This window comes from Nelumbo nucifera, chromosome 5, assembly GCF_055504915.1.
Source record: "Nelumbo nucifera cultivar China Antique chromosome 5, China Antique-T2T, whole genome shotgun sequence".
Taxonomy (NCBI): domain Eukaryota; kingdom Viridiplantae; phylum Streptophyta; class Magnoliopsida; order Proteales; family Nelumbonaceae; genus Nelumbo; species Nelumbo nucifera.
Window position 1 is genome coordinate 78416578 of NC_142653.1, and position 21579 is coordinate 78438156.

A 21579-nucleotide genomic window follows, 5' to 3' on the forward strand; every position below is an offset into this window, starting at 1 on the left:
GACCTTGACCTTCCCATTGCCATCCATAAAGGAAAACGGCATTGCACCACATCTACAGCCCACTACACCTCCCAGTTTTTGTCCTATGATCGCCTATCTCCCTCCTACAGGTTCTATCTCACTTTCGTTGCTAATGTCCCTATTCCAAGAATAGTGCAAGAAGCCCTATCAGTCTCAGAGTGGAGAGGTGCAATGCAAGTTGAAATGGATGTCCTGTTGAAAAATAATACCTGGGAGCTAGTTGACTTGCCCAAAGGAAAGAAACCAGTTGGATGCATTGAAGGAATGGTAGGATCTATCTAATAGACGCCAAAAGGTTGCGGAATGGGTGGACGAATTTCAAAAATTTCCTACCTTCCTCCAATTGGGAATCGTATTCCCTAAATTTAGAATACCATATTCAAGGATCTTATTTGAACCATAATCGAACCAAATCTTAACCAAAAGGTAAATGGGAGGATTATACCTGATCCGGAGAAGCAGTATCTCCCAAAGTTGGTGTTCACGCCCAAAGAAGAAACCAAGATCCGCTCCTGCTGAAGATGATACAGCTGCGGATGGAACGGAACCAGCAGGGTGCGTCCTACACACTGGATCCTTCGCAAGAATCCTCTGGAAACTCTGAACACCGAATCTTCTTCAGTCTTTCTTGCAAGACTGATGTCAAGAACTGATTTCTTGACTTCCTATTATTGCAAAGATCGAATCTTGCAAGGGTGAATGGCGGCGGCAGGAGGAGAACTCCAGGGACGAAGATGGCTGAACTGCTTTTCTTCTCTCTGGAGTATGAATGAGATCTAATCTCAATTCGCAGGGAGTTTTCTTTCACCAAAACACTCTAGTTCGAATTCTGATGTCTTTTTTCTCTTCCTTTTCTCCTCCTTTCTTCTTGATTAAGAAACCTCCTAATTAGGAGTTATCCCAATCCAAATCTGTATTTGGATAGGGGATTATCTTAATCCTATCTGCAGATTAAGTTAGTTTACTCCTGATCTTATCAGGAGGTTATCAGATTCAAATCTAATTTGAATTTGGTCTCCTGGAGTGGATAAGGTCAAAGGCCCAATCCTTTTACTAACATTAATCTCAGATTCGCCCCATAGATGGGTGATCATATCAGCCCAGCTCGAAATGGGCTTTTGGCCCATTAGATGTTCAGTGTTTAACTAGTTTCCAATCTGCTGCCCAGTTGGGCTTCTTTGTATGGCGTGGGACCCAAGCATTGATCTATACACCAGCCACATGGGTTCGGCCCAGCCTTTAATACAAGGCCCAGCCGAATTCACTGAAAGACTCAGTAAACCCCTGAGCCCATCATATGGATCTATGGGCCCAACACTTACATTAAGTGGTCCCTGGGCCAAGCCATCTTATAAAAACCCAGGGACTGTGGGCAGGTGCAAGATTAGCCCATCAGGTACTACCCTAAATGGTCTTACACTTAATCTCTCAGCCCTTAATGATCAAGCACTGCCCGACAAGAGAGGACCTCTCCCTCGGCTGCAAGGAACAGTGCCGCACTCTCCACTCACATGGATCCCGGGAATTAAAACCATTTGCAAACAATTCGAAACCGTACATATATATATATAAATATATTAATTTTGCAAAACAAAATTCCAACGATTGAAATCAATTGCCGGCAGTTTGGATTCCATCAGGGAGAGTGCATTCCCGATCATTACCCTTTGTCCGACAAAGGGGCTGATCCTGTCACTATGATCACCCACTCAGATGAATTCTCAGACTGTCCCAACATACCCAGGTTTTGATCCCCATCTAAGGATCTCACTGATTGGCATATCAAAGACAGCCCGATCCGACACCTAGTGAAATGTCATAATCAAGTCTAGGGGTCAGGTGTAACTTTCCAATTTTGCCCATCTGTCTCCAAGGTCCAGGGCAACACTGGAAATCTGGTCCGGTTCAAGGATTCAAGTAATCCCATACTGCATGTGCCTTGGGTCTTACCCTGGTGGCTGAGACAGGCCATCCCAACATTTGGTGGCACACCAGTATCAGCCTTGGCAGGATAAATCTCCCCAGACTTATCCAACGGCTATGAATATTTAAAACTAACACGAGTCTCTATAAGTGTCCAGTTTTAGGTCTTAAACAGAATTAAACCAAACAACATGAATCAAACATGCACTTTATTTATTTCCACTAAATAATAAAAGTACATCAAGTCGGATTGAAGCTAAGGGCATACAAAACTGTCTAACATGCATATGGGTATTTACTGTGAAGCACAATGCGGATGGTTCCATTGAGAGGTACAAAGCTCAGCTAGTTGCAAAATGATTCACTCAGACTTATGGTATAGATTACTTGGAGACATTTGCCCCGGTAGCCAAGATGGCCACCATTCGGGTTCTATTATCTCTTGCAGCAAACTAAACTTGGCCTTTGTACCAAATGGATGTTTAAAATGCCTTCCTGAATGGAAACTTGCAGGAAGAGGTTTACATGCAGTTGCCTCCTGGATTCTATGATACAGAAGCAGGTAAGAAGGTCTGCCGGCTCAATAAGGCATTGTATGGTTTGAAACAGTCACCTAGAGCTTGGTTCGACAGATTCATACTAGCCCTTGGGAAGTTCGGTTATGTACAGGCCCAGTCAGATCATACACTGTTCATCAAGAGGGTGGAGTCCTCACTGACACTACTTGCAATATATGTTGATGATATTGTGGTGACAGGAAATGACAGCCATGAGATTGAGTCCCTCAAACAGCTCCTTCATCAAGAGTTTGAGGTGAAAGATCTGGGTACACTATGGTATTTTTTGGGTATTGAGGTTGCTAGATCTAAACAGGGGATCTTTGTCTCTCAGAGGAAATATGTTCTAGATCTGTTGGCTGAAACTGGAAAGCTGGGTGTCAAACCTGCAGATACACCCATTGAACAGAACCACAGGATTACTGCAGAGAGTGGGGAGCTGCTTGAAGACAAAGTTATGTTCCAGCGGTTAGTGGGAAAGCTCCTATATCTATGCCTCACTCGGCCAGATATCAGTTATGCAGTTAGTGTTGTCAGTCAGTACATGCATTCTCCAAGAACCACGCACCTTCTAGCAGCAGAAAGAATACTAGCATACTTGAAGAGATGCCCAGGTAGAGGTATACTATTCAAGAACAATGCCCACATGAAGGTGGAAGTCTATACAGATGCCGATTGGGCTGGGAGTGTTGATGACAGGAGGTCTACCTCTGGATATTGTGCTCTTGTGGGATGTAACCTGGTCTCTTGGAGGAGTAAGAAACATAGTGTTGTCTCCAGATCTAGTGCTGAAGCTGAGTACAGGTCAATGGCTAACGGAGTGGCTGAAATTCTTTGGCTGAGATCACTACTTGAGGAGTTGGGTATTGAGTATGAGAAGCCCCTGATGCTGTATTGTGATAATAAAGCGGCTATTAATATAGCACACAACCCAATGCAGCATGACAGGACTAAACATATTGAAGTTGATCGACACTTTGTACGAGAGAGGGTCTCATCACAAGAAGTGTGTCTCCCATACATCACCTCCAACATGCAACTGGCAGATATCCTCACCAAAGCTGTACCACGGAAGAAGTTAGAGGCAGATCTATCCAAGTTGGGAATGATAAACATTTATTCCCAACTTGAGGGGGAGTGTAGAGAACACTGATGTGGGCCCCACAGCTACGGTCCCACTGTGTTCGTAGGGTAGAAGGTGTTCTAGTCTGCCTAGGGTTAGCTATTGGTCATTTAGTTGTTTCAGTTGTTATTTATTTCAGTCTTATTTTTGCTCTATTTGTTATGTAAAGACTAAGGGCAGATCTGTCCTTTCCATGTAATGAGCATAACCTATAAATATTAATTAAAGTGGCGGCGGCAGAACATCAAGCTTCTACTCCTCCTTTTCAACTCTTGTGTTCTACTGCTTCTCTTCCCTCCTCCTCCTTTTTTCTCTTTACCTTTCTTCTTATTTTCGAACCTGAAATCCATTAGGGTTCAAGACTGATAACAGTCCTGAACTTCTACTTTATCAATATTACTTCTTGGCAATTTCCAGCCAGATTTAAACTCTCCAAACCCTCTACCAACTAGGCAAAAGGTCCTCTGAACTATAGAGAACCTATCTCTCCATACACTCTCTTCATCGAAGGGTGTATGGGAAAAGAGAAAAAAGAAAAAAAAAAGAAAGAAAGAAACCTGCTCTGATACCAAGATGTAAATCATTCCTCTAAAACTGATATAAACTTGGTAAAACATAGAGAGAAAAGAGGACGAAAAGTAGAGAACAGCAGCACAAAGGAAGATGGAGAAAAGAAGAGGAAGAAGAAGAAGAAGAAGAATTTGAATATCTCTTCCCTCCCTTCTCTAATACTTTTACTAAACTTCAATCTTAGGTTAATTACAAGTAAGCCCTTAAGTGGGCGGCCAGCTAGGCAGTAACATAAAGAGAACTAACAAAAAGAAATAGCAGGCCCATTAGCTAAAAATAAATAGGCCCATTCGGCCCAGTCTCTCTACAAAGACGATCATAAATTTCAAAGATTTGTGATGTTTTGAAACATTTGAAATGTATTCCTTTGAATCTGGAATGTAAATCCCGATTGAGGGTTCTACAAATTTATGCAAAAAAATATTTTTGTAATTGTTTATCTGATTGTTTGAAAAAATTTTTGAAATTTTGTTGCAACAATCTTCGGATTCAATGTCTAATTTTTGTTTATTTTTTGAAAAATATTATCATTTTATTAGTTTGTTTGTAATTTTTGATTTTTTCCAAAATATATAATTAAAACTTTTTTTAATTTTTGCTTCTTTAGTTGATATTTTTAAATTTTTATCATTATGTATTTCTGTGTAGGTTTTTATGATCTTTTTGAAAATTTTATCACTTTCTTGTGTTTTTTTACAATTTTTTCCTTTTTTCTTTAATATATAATTTTTAAATTTTTAACATTTTATGTATATTTGCAATTTCTGTTTTTATCCAATCTTTATATTTTTCAAGTTTCTTTTGTCTTTTTTGGTTTTCAATTTTCTTTTTTTTTTGCAGTTTTAGTGTTTTCTTATAATTTCCAATATTTTTCTCTAATTTCTGTTTTTTACATTTTTCTATTTTCTACAATCTATAAATTTTTCTGTATTTTTTGTTATTTATTTGCAATTTCTGTGTTTTTTCTATAATTTTAGGTATTTTTCTACAATTTTTATTTTCTGGTTTTGTTTTCAATTTCTATAGTTTTTTTATTTTTTTTTGTAATTTCTGTGTTTTTATGTATTTTATATTTGAAAATATTTTTTGAACATTTTCCTTTTTTTCATGTTTTTGTAGTTAAAATATTAAATTATATAGGTATATATTTTATATTTTTCTATGAAGGGTAAAATGGTAGTGTTAACTCCCGTTAGTCTGTTTAACGTCAAGTTAGTAACATGGTGAGTTTTGGACGTTTTGAAAAGTTGTGAGTTTAAGAGAATTCATAAAAAGTGATGGTGGGTTTTGGACAATTTCCCTTAATATAAATATAAAATTTATGGGTTGGATCGAGTAAGACAGACCAAGCGAACAGTCTCTCTTCTCTTATGTTCCATATCCTTCTCTCTTTCTCTTGCCTAAACTGATATATAAATGGACTCTAAAAGTCTGATACCCGATTCTACTCCGAATCCAATTATCCCGATTTTGAAAGTTCGTACTTGCATCCAATTAATAATTGTATCAGATGCAGATTTAACCCCATCCAATCCGACTAAAGTCCAAGTCCAATAAAAAATTATTATTTTATGTATATGTAGTAATGTATACATATAGATATTATGTATAATTATATAAATTTTATAATTGATAAAATTTAATATTTTATATTTATATACATTTATTATACATATATACTTTAAAAATAATAAGTTTTTTAAAACTTTTTTAACTTTTTGGTCATTTATTATACATATATACATATATTTTCTTTTGGTTGCGCATTAAATCCATATCCAATATCTGATATAATACTCAGATGTGGATGTGAATCTAGAGATTTCATAATTGAATACGGATGTGGATGCAACAAGATTGAATATGAATACGACCTGTTTACAGCCCTACTACCCGCATTATGTGTGGGCTTGGTGTAAATATGAGGTAAACCTAGCTCAAAAGAAAATAGTTGGTTGAACCTAGAAATTTGTAGGTATAGTTGGGTTGCTCGAAGTTATAAATGATCATCCCTGAGTAAGAGGAGTCTTATGACATTTCTAATTGGGCCATTATTATTATTTTAATTAATTTTTATAATTTTTATATGGAATGCAAATGGTTTATTTTATTACTTTTAATATTTTTTTTACTTTTTATTATTGATTCTAATTATCCTATTAATTATAATTATTTTTAAATAGAATTCAAATGTATTTTAATTTTTTATTTATGAACTACTAACTTTTATTAATTTCTTAATTTTTAATAGTTTCTAGATAAAAACTTGCTAAAATTTAATATTTTTATTAACTTTTAGTTATTTGGTTTCAAATTGTAATTTTTTGACAATTAACCAAATAAATAGAATTTGGATAATAGTAAAATTCTCTCTCTTTGGAATACAATAGGCTAATTAATAATGGAAGAGGCCTATAGAAATATGCTAAAATAGGTTAGTGATGCAAGGGGGTGGGACCTATGCCTTAGAACTCTCTCTACCTTTTTTTAGGTGATCTGAGTGTTTATGATATTTTCATTAACTAATTGTTAATCCATTATTTGTTTACAATCTGGGCCGGGCCCACACAAGCCTTGAAATTTGTGGGCCTAATGCAGATCCGGGCATAGGCCAGACTGAAATGATCACCACTAAGCAAACTACTTTTGGTTTATCAGATTAATGAGAGGAGGGAGAATAAAATAAAAAAGGGAAAAAAAGATAAAAAGGAAAAGGAGTAAATGTATTTTAAGCAATTTAATGGAGTAACTGAGAGAAGAGAGAATTAGTGGAGTGAGTTATAGGAGGCGAGAGAGTTAATGGAATGATTAATGAGGAGAGATAATCAAAGGAGTTAATAAGAAAGAGAATAAAGAGTTAATGGTGAGTCAATGAGGAATGAAAATCTTGAAGACTTAAAATTGATTGGCTACTTTGAGTAATTTTGTTCAATTTAAAAATAAAAATTCAAAAAAACCACAAAATAGATAAATGGTAGGGGAGAAAGGATATATTTATATTCTATAATATATTATAGAATATAAAAGTATATTATCTATATTTATTAAATATAAAAATATATTAGGATTTTAGCTTTCGAGCCGAGCTCGAACTCATCGAATATTTACTGAGTCAAGCTCGAACCGATAAATAGAGTTCAAATCAAACTCAAACATAGTAGTATATTAGTCAAACTGAGTCAAGACATGCCAAAGTTCAACTTGGCTTGGCTCGACTACATACCTAATTTCTACTAAGGTGGGATTGCATAAAATTCACCAACCAAGATATATTTTTCCATTAAACTTAAACCAAGGGTCCCCCCAAGACTCCCATAGTTAACCTAGGCATTAACTACCTAGTACCTACTTGGAATTACCTCCAAATAAATTCGCCACACTTTTCCAAATACAATTTTTGAAAACTCAAACTAAAAAAGACCTTTGGATAGGTGCACAACCACTAAAGGTCCAATTTCCTGCGCTTTATGCACTATCAAGTTACAAATTTGAACCCATCTCTAAGCTTGTGAGCTTCTCTACATCGGGCATAAATTGGGATTTTGGTTTTATAAGGGGCATGAGGGAAACAGAATGTGAACCTCTCATTCCCCTTTTGACCAACCTTGACTTACCTCCTTGGATCAAAATGTAGAGGACAACAGGGTTTGGTCTATCACTTCATATGGTACTTTCACTTGTGCTTCTTTTTTCAACTTCTTAGTTCAGCCTACAACCATGGGGGTAAATTTCCCAGTGAAAGAAATTTAGAGTAAGCCAATCCCTCCTAAAATCCAGGCACTTTGTTGGGAAGTTTTCCTTGGAAAGTTTAACACTTGTGATATGCTGCAAAAAATAAGGCCAAACAAAGGCCTTTCTCCGGACATGTGTTTTGTGTAAGAGCAATGGTGAAACCTTTTCCCATATATTTTTATCCTGTCCATTTGTACTTTGTATTTGGGAGGAGCTTTGTTCTCTCTTTGGGTGCAGGCGGACTCCTCCTAAGGATGTGGTGGGTCTCTTTGACCCAAATTTCCTGAGACAACCAAAAAAAAAGGGGAAGAATTTTGTGGAAAGCAGTGAGAGCCTCCATGTTATGAACTGTATGGGAAGAAAGGAACAGGAGGATCTTTAATGAAAAAAAAAAAAAATTTTGATCAGAAATGGAAGTCATGGATGTGGAAAAAATTGAAGTTGCACATTGGGTGAAAACCATGGAGGATTTCCAAGGTTTCTCAACAAATGACATTTTGAGAACTTGGAAGGAAGTGGCTTCTTCGGCTCAAGCCAGGGAAAGAGTAAATATGGAATGGAGACCCCGAACAACCAACTTTGTCAAACGAAATTTTTATGAGAGTTACATTGGTAGTCAGGTTGTGGCAGGGTTGGGAGGGGTTTTCAAGGACTTGGAAGGAAAGATATTAGCATTGTATTCAGGGCCACTAATAGACGGTAATGCATTGAAAGCCAAGTTGTGTGGATTACTCATGGGCTAATATTTGCTAAGCAGTTTCGGTTTCCAAAACTTGGAGGTGGAAGGGGACTCACAGGTGGCCATTTCATGGACAAGAGGTAGTTCCTAAATCCCATGGGTCTATAGACATACTTTTCGGGAAATAGAAAGCTTATCACGGGAGCTGAATGTTGTCTTCAATTGGGTGAGAAGAACAGCAAATGGGATGGCAGATGTATTAGCCAAACAAGGGACAGCGTGACACCAAATGTTCTGGGAAAAATTATAAATTATAAAGAGTGTCTCTAGGGTGGAATTGCCACCTATTGTAATACTTGATATTGATATTAATAAAATCTTTCTCTTACTGATAAAAAAAAAAAAACAGACTAAAAAAGAAATCTCAAAAATCAAATCTTTGGAGAAACCACAACCCTCAACACAAAATGTAGACAATCATCCTTCTTGAGACTAAGAGAAGTTGGAGAAAGGGGATGGGAGACTCAGTCCAAACTCCCTAGAACCTCCAAGTTGCAATCACTCACTTTAGGATGTCACTACTAATGTAGAGAAACCTGAGAACCAATGCAGAACCCACTCAAGACTATTGCAGAAAACTTTCTTTGTTTTATTGAGCTTTTGGAAAAATATTCAAGAACTCTTCTTGAACATCAACTACCTTCATTTAGTTTTCCAAAATTCCTCCTAAAACCAAGCAATCAACATTGAAATGATCAGTTCCTCCAACATTCCATGCAGTTTGCTGATCCTAAGACTACATGAGTTTTATCCTGGAGAAGAACAAGTACAACCAAGACCTTTATGCTCTAATAGCAACTTGTTTTAATTTTCTAATGTAGTCAGTTCCAGATTTAGAGGAAAATAGAAGAGAAGAGAAAGAAGAGAGGTATATTAAGAGAGCCAAAAAGTATGAGGCATCAACATCTAATACATTGTAGTAAAAATGACCAGAATATCCTTGTCATATGGTTCTCTAAATAGGGCAACCCAGTGCATGAGTCTCCTGCCAATACGGGGTCTGGGGAGGGACAGATGTACACAGCCTTACCCCTGCACATATGATTCTCTAAATAGGAAAAGAGAAAATACAGCAGCAATAATAAATACCAAACGGTAGAAATAATCAGTACTAAATACTCCCAAGACCTCAGAATAGCTGGGACCAACATTGGGTAATTGCCTTTAAATAATCTCTCAACAGTTGGCAATCTTGTTTGCCTCTCCCTCCCTCATTGCTGGTAACTATTTTCTTTAGTCAGATAAATATGATAAAAAGCATTAAAAAGAAGGAGGTAGTAGAAATAGACATATCGTATTGTCACTCTTATGTGTGTTTCTAAAAATCTATCTCACCTTAAACAGGGTATATTGTTTTACAACACTCTTAAGGTAAAATAATAATAGTGCCAAGATATCCCTCTCAAACTTCCTCATTTGCTTGAAAGGTAATTAGATAAATTAAGGATTTCTTTTCAGTAAATATAACTCCTTGAATTCATTTACACAAGAACCCTTTGCAGGAATGACAGGAGCCATTGCTTGGTTCCTATCTAGTACCCCCCCCCCTCCCACCAACATTGGGTAATGGCCCTTCTACACTTTGCATGAAAGACAAAATGTAACAGAACAGATAAATGACAAAATATACCAACTTTAATATGCTAACCATGAAATTTATATCACCAGTCTTATTAGTAATGCTTAAGAAATTTCTCATCTCATCTATAAAAACTAATAAGAAACATCTACCTCACTCAAAGTTGCATTTTCTAGGGGAGAATACAAGGAAGAATGGCATAGAATCATATCAAAGAATTCTGCATAAAGTTTCGTATAAGGATATCCAAGCTACCCCTAATATTCACAACTGTTCATTATTTGCATATCATTACCAATAGAACAAAAAATTGTGATTTGCATCACATACAACTAATAACCCGTAAGAAGTTCTACATCAAGTCTTGGTGGCTAATTCCAGTTGTAAAAGATACTACTTATTTGGCATTTCATACTGACAGAAGAAGTTAAGGATAACCTTTAAGAGCTAACAAAGTGCGCAAACGAGCTAATGCCGATGCACGGTTCTTATGTTGTGAGCGGTCCTCAACAGCCTGTACAAGACATGGAACCAAACGAAATAAATATAATATCACCATCCAATGAGCTTCACTGAAACAAAAAAAGAAAAAAAAAACAATTGTTTCACTCCCTCAAAACAATGGAAAAAGAACTTGATTCAAAAAACACGAATAAGGGTCAAAAGTGTAAGCAAGACTCAAGATCTTAACATTCAACCTAGTCAAACCATACATCATTGTGATAGAAGTGGTAATGGGTGGTCCCTTTTTGAATTCTCCATCTCCCATAACTTTTTTTCAAGGCACCAACAAAACCTGTCTAACCATGCCAGAGGAGATTGTTTGAGGCCATATAGAGCTTTCTTGAGCTTACACACACTCCCCCTGAGTAGATGCTTATAAAAGCCAGGGGATATATCTATATACACTTCCACATGAAAGTCACCATTGAGGAAAGCATTCCTAACATCCAATTAATAGAGAGACCAAGAGTAATGAGCTGCAAGGGACAAGAGAACTCTGATGGATGTCATTTTGGCGACAGGAGAAAAGTCTCCTCATAGTCAATCCATAGGTTTGAGTGTAGCCCTTAGCAACAAGCTTTGCCTTGTACCTTTCTATACTACCATCCGCCCTATACTTCTTTAAACACCCACTTACACCAACAAGTGTCTTCCCTTCTGGCAACTTAGCAATATCCCATGTTTTACTCTTTAGTAAGACATTCATCTTTACTTGCATATATGTTTTCCACTCAGGTTGCTGCACTGCTTCAACCACATTCCGTAGAATAGAAATAGATGCAACAAAAGCAAGATAGGACTTATATGCGGGAGATAAGTAGTCATAAGAAATATGATGGGAAATGCTATGAGCAATGGTACAATTATGCTTATCCTTATGTAAGGCAATAGGAAGATCAAGGTTAGAAGGTGAGTCAACATGCATCTCAAGAGGATCTAGTGGAGGACTAGCAGAAATCTCAAAAACATTAGAAGCAGTTGAAACTAAAAGAGGAATGGGATCAACATGGTGAGAGGAACACGCATCGTACGAAGAGATCTGAAGTGGTTGTGCTATGAAAAGTGCCTTCCTCTTTCACTGGAGAGTCTTGAATTCACTAACAAGCAAGGTAATGGATGGCTTAGGAATACACGAAGGAGTGGGATGTGAAGAAGGTAAAGGAGCAGATGGGTGAAAAAGAGCAAAAGGAGCAGTCTCCCCCTGTAAAGAAGGAGTAGATTCAAAAAATGGAACACCCATAGATACAAACCTCCTTCTAGAAATGGGATCAAAGAAACAATATCCTTTTGATCAGATGCATAACCCAAGAACACAAATTTGATAGATTTGGGATCAAAGTTGGAACAATGAGTACTAAGAATATGAACAAATTATGTACAACTGAACACATGACAAGGGATAGGAAACAGATCATCTCTGGAAAAGAAAGAACTAAAGGGAGCTTTAAATCCAAGAACACGAGAAGGGACTCTATTAATAAGGAAGACAGTAGTACACACAACATCACCCCAAAACCAAATAGGAATACGAGTACTGTACATAATTCCCTTCTAGACCTCAAGAATGTGTCTATTTTTATGCTTTACAACTCCATTTTGTTGCAGAATATAGGCATAAGAACTCTGATTGATAGCACCATAAACTCATGTAAGAAGAGAAATTTTTTCTCAAAGTACTCCTTAGCATTGTCAGAGCAAAATACCTTGCTCCTGACACCAAACTAAGTCAAAACCATTTGATGGAATTGTTGAACTAATTGGGGTACTCCATTCATAGAACGCCTCAAATATATCCAAGAGATATGAAAAAACAATCCACAACGTCCAACAAATATTGATATCCACCCATTCAATCAGTATGAATAATATCAAAAGGTAAATCAGTTCTTTTATTGCTTGAAATTTAAATGTTTCTACAATGCTTTGAGAGTTTGACAAAGACTCAACATATCAACTCACTGAAACAAGAAAGGGAACAATGTCTTCAAAGAAAATTGATGAAATTTATTTATCAAAAAAAAAAGTAATGTCTTCAAAGAAATAAGGACAAATGATCAAGTTGGATATGCCTAAGCATTATCTGATCCACAGACTTTGACGAGACACTATGACCACAATGACTAGGATGACTTGAACTAAGAGAAGGTGAAGATCCAACATCCAGAAGATAAATACCTTCCAGCTCATGGCCACTCCCAATCATCTCTTGAAAGCAATGTCCTGGCAAACACAATGATCAGGACAGAAAGTCACTGAATACTAAAGAGCTTTAGTAATACTACTAACTGATAACAAGGTTGTACTAAGCTTAGGAACATATAAAATAGATTATTAGCTTAAAGAGTCAATAACCCTAAGATCACCTTTCCCAAAAACAAGAGCAAGAGACCCATCAGCAGTAAAAACTTTATCCCTACCCGAAGACAAAGAATAAGTATGAAATAAGGAGGAAATACTAAGCACGTGATCTAATGCACCTAAATCTACAATCCAAGAAATGGACTTACCAGCAATGGCAACATAAGCAAAGCTTGAGTACCTTAAGTAGTGGATGATGTAGCTATGGAAGCATTCTCAATAATGGGATATATATCTGCTATATTTTTTAGTCTCTGCTTTGGCTGCTGATACAAAACATCCATTGGTTAAAGCCCCATTTTTTTATAATAAATCATTGGTTAAAGCCCCATTTTTTTATAATAAGTCATTGGTTAAAGCCCCGTTCACACTACTTTGGCAATTGCAGAATCCCTAAAACGGCACATCCACCAGCTAGATATATCAAACGCATTCCCTCATGGTGTCCTTCCCGAGGACATATATATGACACACCCAGCCGGTTTCACTGATACTCACTTTCTCAGATATCTGCAAACTCAACAAGGTTTTGTATTGGTATAAACAAGCACCTTATGCCTAGTTCTTCCACCTCTGTTCATCCACTTGATTTCGGGTTCACGGTTCAAAAATTGTTTTATCCCTGTTCATCTACAGAACAACTGAACAACACCACTACCATGATACCATCTTGGTCTCACAATGTTACACACACTCGACAGAAATACATTGTCAATCTCTTGAAGTGCACTCATCTTCGCCATACAAAACCAGTCATTTTCCAATGGCATTGTTATGTAAACTATCCAGGTAATTGGGTGATCCACTTACTGATAAGTGAATTCAGAAGCATCACTGGGGCTCTCCAAATACATCGCTCTTACATGTCCATACATTTCATTTACAGTATACAAGCTTTGTCAATTTATTGTCCTACCTCCAAGCATTGGTCAGCCATGAAAAGTGTTTTGTGCCATATAAAACATTCTGTAACTCAAGGTATATTTCTCAAATCATCCTCCTCAACACACTAACAAACATTCCTGGATGCAGATTGAGCAGGATCTCCTGTTAACCATCAATCAATAGGTGGATTTACACTTGGGTCCAAATTTAATCTATTGGATGCCCACAAACAAAACATGGTTGCCCATTCCAGCACTTAGGCTGAACAGAAAGCCCTTGTCAACACTGCAACCAAAATCATCTGGATCTAGCCTCCTACATGAACTTGGGTTTCTTTATAGTAAAGTATCTATTATCTCTGTCTGGTGTGACAACATTAGTGCAACTGTGCTAATTACCTTGCTGCAAACCCTATATTTCATGCAACAACAAAACATCTGGAAATTAACCTGCACTTCATTCATGACATGCCACTCAAGAAAAGTTTTGGAGTCCACTACTTTTTAACACAAGATCAAACTGCTGAAATGTTAACAAAACCTTTATCAGGTCCCAAGTTCAATCAATTTTACTCCAAACTAATGTTCTTGCTGGCGAGTTCAGTTTTATGGGGCATGTAAGCAAGACTCATAGATCTCAACAATTCAACTAAGTCAAACCACACGTGAGCAACATGATAAAGGTCTCCTAGTTTTTTAGGTTTTACAGTTGTTGAACTCTACCTGTAATCTGTAATCTTACTGCTGCAACAAACTCCTGAACATATCTATAAATACAACATTCTTCTCCAAATGAGAATGAGATAACTTTAACCAAAAAGAATTCCACTGTTAATGCACAATCATCAACCACCAGCTTCATCAACAAAATTACAAGGCTACTGTCACTATACAAGGTTTATAGACTGCAGCCCATTGAGATAAATATAATAGCAATAACAATCCAGTCTCAACGTTATTGGACCCAAAGACAATGGATTGTCACTGGTAAATGGGGTCATGGTCATACAAAAATATAAATCCAAACCAGTTTATCAGGGCATGGAAAAACCATGACATGAAAGGTTTGTATGATTCAATGGTCCCCAATGGCAATGGCTAGCATTCCTCATGGCTCATGCTAATTGCTATGCTAGAAGGGATACGATATCAGTCTCCCTCCCAAAATATCAATAAGGCCTATCAATATGGTTTATAAATGATTGAAAAATATCCATCCATGACGAGTTGACTTAAGAGGCAGCAAATAGCTATTCAAAGTAGAAACCAAATTTTCACCCTTGATCTGCACAACATTGTTGCCCATTGTAACATACTCTCTGAAGCAAGTTCTTCCTCCCCTGCCACCAAACCAGCATTGGGAGGCCATGGAGGAAATCATTGTCACTTACATGGGCATTTTAGTCAATTTCATACTCTGAACAGTTATTTCAGTTAGAGAGAGAGAGAGATGACCTGAGCTACTATGCCAGTAGGTACGTGTTTGAGTCGGACGGCACTCTCTCGCTTGTTGCGGTGTTGACCTCCAGGACCGGACGCCTTGAACGTATCCATCTCGCATTGGCCCATCAGTTGTTCGTCCGACAACGCCAGAAAATCCCGACCACTGTAACCACCAGCGCCACCACCACCTCTATCGGACAAAGTGAATGCCTTGATTTGTCGTTGGAACGGAACCTGAACCTGAAGCCCATGCGTGTGTAGCGCTGGTTTGAAAGAACCAAATAACCTTGAAGAGGTACCAACCCACTTCAGAAGGGTTTGAGCCATAAACACGAATTGCGTTAAAGGAGCATAACAGAGAGCCAGGGAGAAGAACACGGAGATCAAAGATTAGTCTCTAAAAACCAGGGCCAACCAGACTCCGTAGCATTTATCAAACTATCAAATGGGTTCCAGCCGAAATGACTGTTTTGCCCTTGTCCACTTTCAAGATTACCCTTAGTTGTCCTTGACAATTGACAAAGAAGAATCTACTACTTTCTCGCCTGAAAAGCTCTGAATTTTGGTCGAGTTGGATTGAGGCAGGAAATTCTGATGGCTTGAAACTTGGAATCCTGCAACTATCACTTCTTAATGTAATGTGGACGGTTTGACGGGGTCATGAAGTAGTAATGTTGGTTTCGCTGCAGTTTCATGTCACGTCTAGACACAATAGCATGCAATGTTCACAGTTTGAACCAGCTGAGGCAATTCCATGCACAGATTATCCAACATTCCCTCCAGCACCACAACTATTGGGTGGCCTTGCTTATCGGCCAATGCACGCGAATCCACGCGCCTTTGGCCTACACCCGTCTCATCTTCGACTCTGTGCCTCGCCCAAATGTTTTTGTCTTCACCTCTATGCTCAAATTTTACTCCCAATGGGGAGCCCACCATGATGTTTTCACACTGTTCGACCGGATGCGGCGGTGTGATGTGAGACCTGATGCATTTGTGTACCCAATTTTGATCAAGTCAGCCGGAAAGGCAGCCACTGGACTCCATGCCCTTGTGTTAAAATTGGGTCACGGTTCTGACCAGTACGTCCGGAATGCAATCATGGATATGTTTGCCAAGCATGGACCTATTGAACATGCTCGAGTATTGTTCGATGAAATGCCCAATAAGACAATTGTGGATTGGAATTCGATTATATCTGGGTATTGGAAATGGGGCCATGAAGCTGAAGCTTTTGAACTCTTCAATTTGATGCCTGAAAGGAATATCATCTCTTGGACCGCAATGGTTAGTGGTTATGCTAAGTTTGGTGATTTGGAGAAAGCACGGAAGTTCTTTGATGAAATGCCAGAGAAGAATGTAGTCTCATGGAATGCAATGCTTTCGGGTTATGTGCAGAATGGATTTGCAGAAGAAGCTTTAAAGTTGTTTGATATGATGATTGATGCGGGACTTCAACCTGATGAGACCACATGGGTCACCATTATTTCATCATGTTCAGCACGCGGAGATCTTCAACTTGCAGAATCACTTGTGAGTTCACTTGATAGAAGAAAGATTCGTCTAAATTGCTTTGTCAAGACAGCGCTCCTTGATATGTATGCAAAATGTGGGAGCCTTGAAACGGCACGGAACATTTTCGATGAGATGGGGATATATAAGAATCAGGTTTCTTGGAATGCAATGATCTCGGCATACGCAAAGAATGGTGATCTCACTTCAGCAAGCAAGCTCTTCTATGAGATGCCAGAACGGAATGTGGTCTCATGGAATTCGATGATTGCAGGCTATGCTCAAAATGGGCAGTCAGCTATGGCCATTGAGCTCTTCAAAGAAATGACAACAAAGGAAGAGTTGAAACCAGATGAAGTGACAATGGTGAGTGTCATATCAGCTTGTGGGCATCTAGGAGCTCTTGAGTTGGGTAAGTGGGTTTTGTCATTTATCAAAGAAAACAGCATCAAATTGAGCAACTCAGGCTATAATGCTCTTATTTCCATGTACTCAAGATGTGGTAGCATGGAAGATGCCAAGAAGATTTTCCAAGACATGCCAACAAGAGATTTAATCTCCTATAATTCATTGATTGCTGGGTTTGCAGCCCATGGCCATGGAACTGAGGCCAATGAATTAATTTTGAGGATGAAAAATGAAGGAATAGAACCAGACCGGATAACATATATTGGTGTGTTAACAGCATGCAGTCATTCAGGATTAGCAAAGGAAGGCCAGAAAATTTTCGAGTCCATAAGGAGTCCATCAGTAGATCATTATGCTTGCATGGTCGATCTGTTAGGCCGAGCTGGTGAGCTTGACCAAGCAAAGAGATTGATAGACACAATGCCGATAAAGCCACATGCAGGAGTCTATGGAGCGCTTCTCAATGCTTGCCGCATCCACAAGCGAGTTGATCTTGGGGAGATTGCTGCATGCAATCTCTTCGAGCTTGAACCTGAGAACTCAGGGAACTATGTTTTGCTTTCAAACATCTATGCATCACTTGGGAAGTGGGAAGATGTAGAAAGAGTCAGAGGCACAATGAGAGCGCGGGGAGTGCAAAAGACAACTGGGTGGAGTTGGGTGGAGTTTGGCGGCAAATTACACCGATTCATAGCTGGAGATCGTTCACACAAGCTCTCTGATCAGATTTACAGGTTGTTGGAAGAACTGAGGAAGAAGATGAGAGATGCTGGATATGTAGCTGATAAGTGCTATGTGTTGAGAGATGTGGAGGAGGAAGAGAAAGAGGAGATGGTTGGAACTCACAGTGAGAAGCTGGCCATTGGGTTTGGACTTCTAGTCAGTGAAGTGGGAGCTATGATCAGAGTGGTGAAAAACCTACGGGTGTGTGGAGATTGTCATTTCGCCATTAAGATGATATCAAAGTTGGAGGGAAGGGAGATCATTGTGAGAGATAACAACAGGTTTCACTGTTTCAAGAACGGGGAGTGCTCCTGCAGGGATTATTGGTGAAATGAGAGATGATAGCTGTGCAAGTGCAATCTGCAATGCTGGAAAAGAAACAAATCACAACCCAACCCCCGAGTTCTTAAACCGGGCCCACTCAAGTAATTTTTTGGGGTAAAATGGTTCAAACAAGTCGAGTTGGTTGGGTGAGATCGAATTTCTTTTAGGTGATAACTAGGGGTGACATGGTCTGCTTCTAAAAATGTGTTTTTGAGGGGAAAAAATGAAATAATAGTGATTACTCAAAATTTTTATAAATTTTTAGTTTATTATATATAAAATAGTAGAAAAAATAATTTTCTTTTCCTTTACGGTGGTTTAGTTTATAGGTTCTTTGGCTAGTTTTAGTAGGACCTGTCATCAAATCCCGCTGCCACTAAGGTTGGATGATTAAGAGTTTGGGGGATGGGCTACCCCCCACGCCCCGCCGTTGTGTAGCCCTATAAAATCAAAAAAAAAATACTTAACATGAGATGAGATGAATAACCAAGTTAAAAACAATTTTAAAATTAAAATGACAAAGATAATCAAAGGCTCATGTAAGTGCTTTCTTATTGCATTTTGTTGTTGAACAAGGAGAATTTATGAAAAAAAATTATATTAAATTAATAAAAAATAAATAAAAACCTAATTACCCATGAAAAGGAGAATGGTTTCTTCAAGCTTTTATATAAGAAGAAAAATTGGTTCACCCCTTGTACTCATGGGCAATTTTGGGTTTTGACATTAGTATTAGTTTGGTCCAATCTAGGGTTCATATTTAGGTTGGCCATTAACCTAATTCAATCCATCTAATTTACACCCTTGCTTTATTAGAAATAACTAAAAAGAGTTAAAAGATATTTAAGAAGAAAATAGGGATTTAATGGGGAAGGGAGTAGGGTTGTTCAAAAGATGTTGTAAACTGACCAAACCAAACCGACTCGACCCGAGATTGTCAGTTTCTAAAATGGTTCGATTGGTCTCAATTTAAAAAATGGCAAAATCCAATGTCTCGGTTCGATTAAGGTTGTGCTTTTTTGTAACTCAATGTGAAACCAACCCGAGCATATTTACACATATTTGCATTTTGTAATTCATATATCTTATAAATTTCTCGTCTCTTTTACTTTTGATTGACAACCACTACTTTTTTATCATCTCCATCTATTTTCACAACAAGTAAAATCTAATTGACAAAAACTAAATATAGGGATTGACAAAAAAAGTAAAATGTTGTGAGTCTATTCGTAGGAGTGAAAACCAAGACAACTATAGGTATAGGTTGGACCTATATAGGGATTGACTAACAATATTCAACTAGCCAACTACAAGTGGTCATAAATGTGGGGAGCATATAGGTACAGGTTGGACCCATCGACCTTTTTAAGCTACAATTTCAGTTCGATTTAACTAAAACTGATTAAACCGATTTTAAATAAAATGAAATTTAAAAGCGGTTTTCTCTCTTTATTGATCAACTTCTATTGGCCTCAAATTCAACTCGACTTTTTCAGTCGGTTTATACAATTAAGTGCAATTGCCCCCTCCCTTTTACCCCCTTATATGTAAAACTCTCCTAATCCTATTAGGAGCTTATCTAAATCAGATTTGGATCAGGACTTATCCAAATTAGATTAGTACATTATCTTCTTAAGAAAATTGGTGCTCCATACCCATATCCATATCCATATTGATCTATGTTACGTGACAACTTAAATTGTTATATGACTTCTTAAATTAATCTTATTAGTAATGAGCCTAAGGCCCATTTTCTTTAATGGTTCGCATATCTAGGTGTTGCATGGCCACTTAAGCCTAAACATTATGTGATGTAGGACCCATAAAAGTGTTACACAAGCCCACATAAGTTCAATCCTACCCCTGAAAAGGTGCAAGCTGAATTTACTACCTAAGGTCACTGAACCCTTGAGCTAATAAGCTTGATCTTAGTTTGGGCCCAACACTTAAACATAAGTGATTCTTAGATTCAGCCACCCTATGAAAATCCAATGATAATGGACATATGTAAGATAAATCTTATCAAGTTATCAGCCCTCTAATGGTTTCGTGTCCTTAACCTCTCAGCCCTTAAAACATTGCTCAAAGAGACCTCTTCCCTGACTATAAAACGTAGTGTCACACTCTTTGCTCGGATGAATCACATGATTAAAAACCTTTTGTAAATCTTTTTTTGAAAATTATATAATATATAAATACATTTTGCAAATCAGATTTTAAATAGTTAAAATCCACCATCGACAGTTTTAAGTTTCCATCAAAGAGAGTGTAAACCCTAATATTCACTTTGTTTTAATAAAGGGGTTGATCCTATCACTATGATCACCCACTCAGGTAATTTCCTAAACTACTCCAACATGCCTAGTTATTTTGGCCATTGATGGATCTCGCTAATTAGCATATCAAAATCAGTTCAATCCAAAACCTAGTGTAGTATCAAAATTAAGTATGGGGTTATGTGCAAATTTCTAATTTTGCCAATTTGTCTCCAATGTCTAGGTCATAACTAAAAATTGATCCAAGTTCAATGCTTGTTCTAAACATTCATTAACTGTGCTTGGGGTCTAACCCTAGCAATTGAAACAAGCTATTCCACCAATTCGACAACACATTAATATCAACCTTGTAAGGATAAACTCCCCAAGTGTATCTAATGGTTGAGAACATTCCAAACTAACACAAGTCTTATAAGAGTTTAGTTTAAGAGTAATTCACAAAAACATACCAATCAAAACATAAGCAATAATATACTTATATTATTCATATACAAATGTTAGCAAATTCTATTCTTTAAAAAATAAATCACACAAACCATTTAAAGCACAAATGTTAGCAAATGCTATACTTATATTATTCATGTCATAAGTTATACCAATTGAAAAGATTCTCATCTGAATAATAATATAAACTATTAAGCTCAAATGAGAAGCAAATCACATATCATATGTCAAATATAAATTGAACCAATCATACACTCTGCTAGGGTCCATTTTACCTATTCTATCGAGGGAGTGCGTTGACTTTATCGACCATTCATATGCTTTAGGGGTTTAAGTTTTGAAGTTCCCCATTTCATAGATGCCTTTTAAACCATGGCATCATTCTTTCTCTCTTTCATCAAAACACATACGTATAATACCATGATGAGAGGATATACATCAGATTAGTTAGAAAGTGCC

General features: G+C 37.5%; 2 protein-coding genes across 7 annotated transcripts in view; one reads left to right on the forward strand and one right to left on the reverse strand.

Moving 5' to 3' along the window:
* LOC104593895 (Class I peptide chain release factor) overlaps positions 1–15909 on the reverse strand; it is a 43305-nt gene extending 27396 nt beyond the window's left edge. For all 6 annotated transcript variants that reach the window (XR_016076735.1, XM_010253969.3, XM_088889000.1 and 3 more), the window contains exons 1-2: positions 15446–15909; positions 10683–10758 (exon numbers count right to left, since the gene is read on the reverse strand). Coding sequence is in view for 5 of the 6 variants with exons in the window: in XM_010253969.3 (XP_010252271.1) it covers positions 10683–10758; positions 15446–15760 (391 nt within the window). In the remaining variant the exon portion in view is untranslated. The remainder of the gene's footprint in view (positions 1–10682; positions 10759–15445) is intronic.
* Positions 15910–16123: 214 nt separating this feature from the next.
* LOC104593896 (Pentatricopeptide repeat (PPR) superfamily protein) lies at positions 16124–18955 on the forward strand. The gene has a single exon (XM_010253971.2). It carries the CDS (start codon positions 16127–16129, stop codon positions 18404–18406), a length of 2280 nt encoding a protein of 759 aa, XP_010252273.1. The 5' UTR covers positions 16124–16126; the 3' UTR covers positions 18407–18955.
* The last annotated feature ends 2624 nt before the right edge of the window (positions 18956–21579 follow it).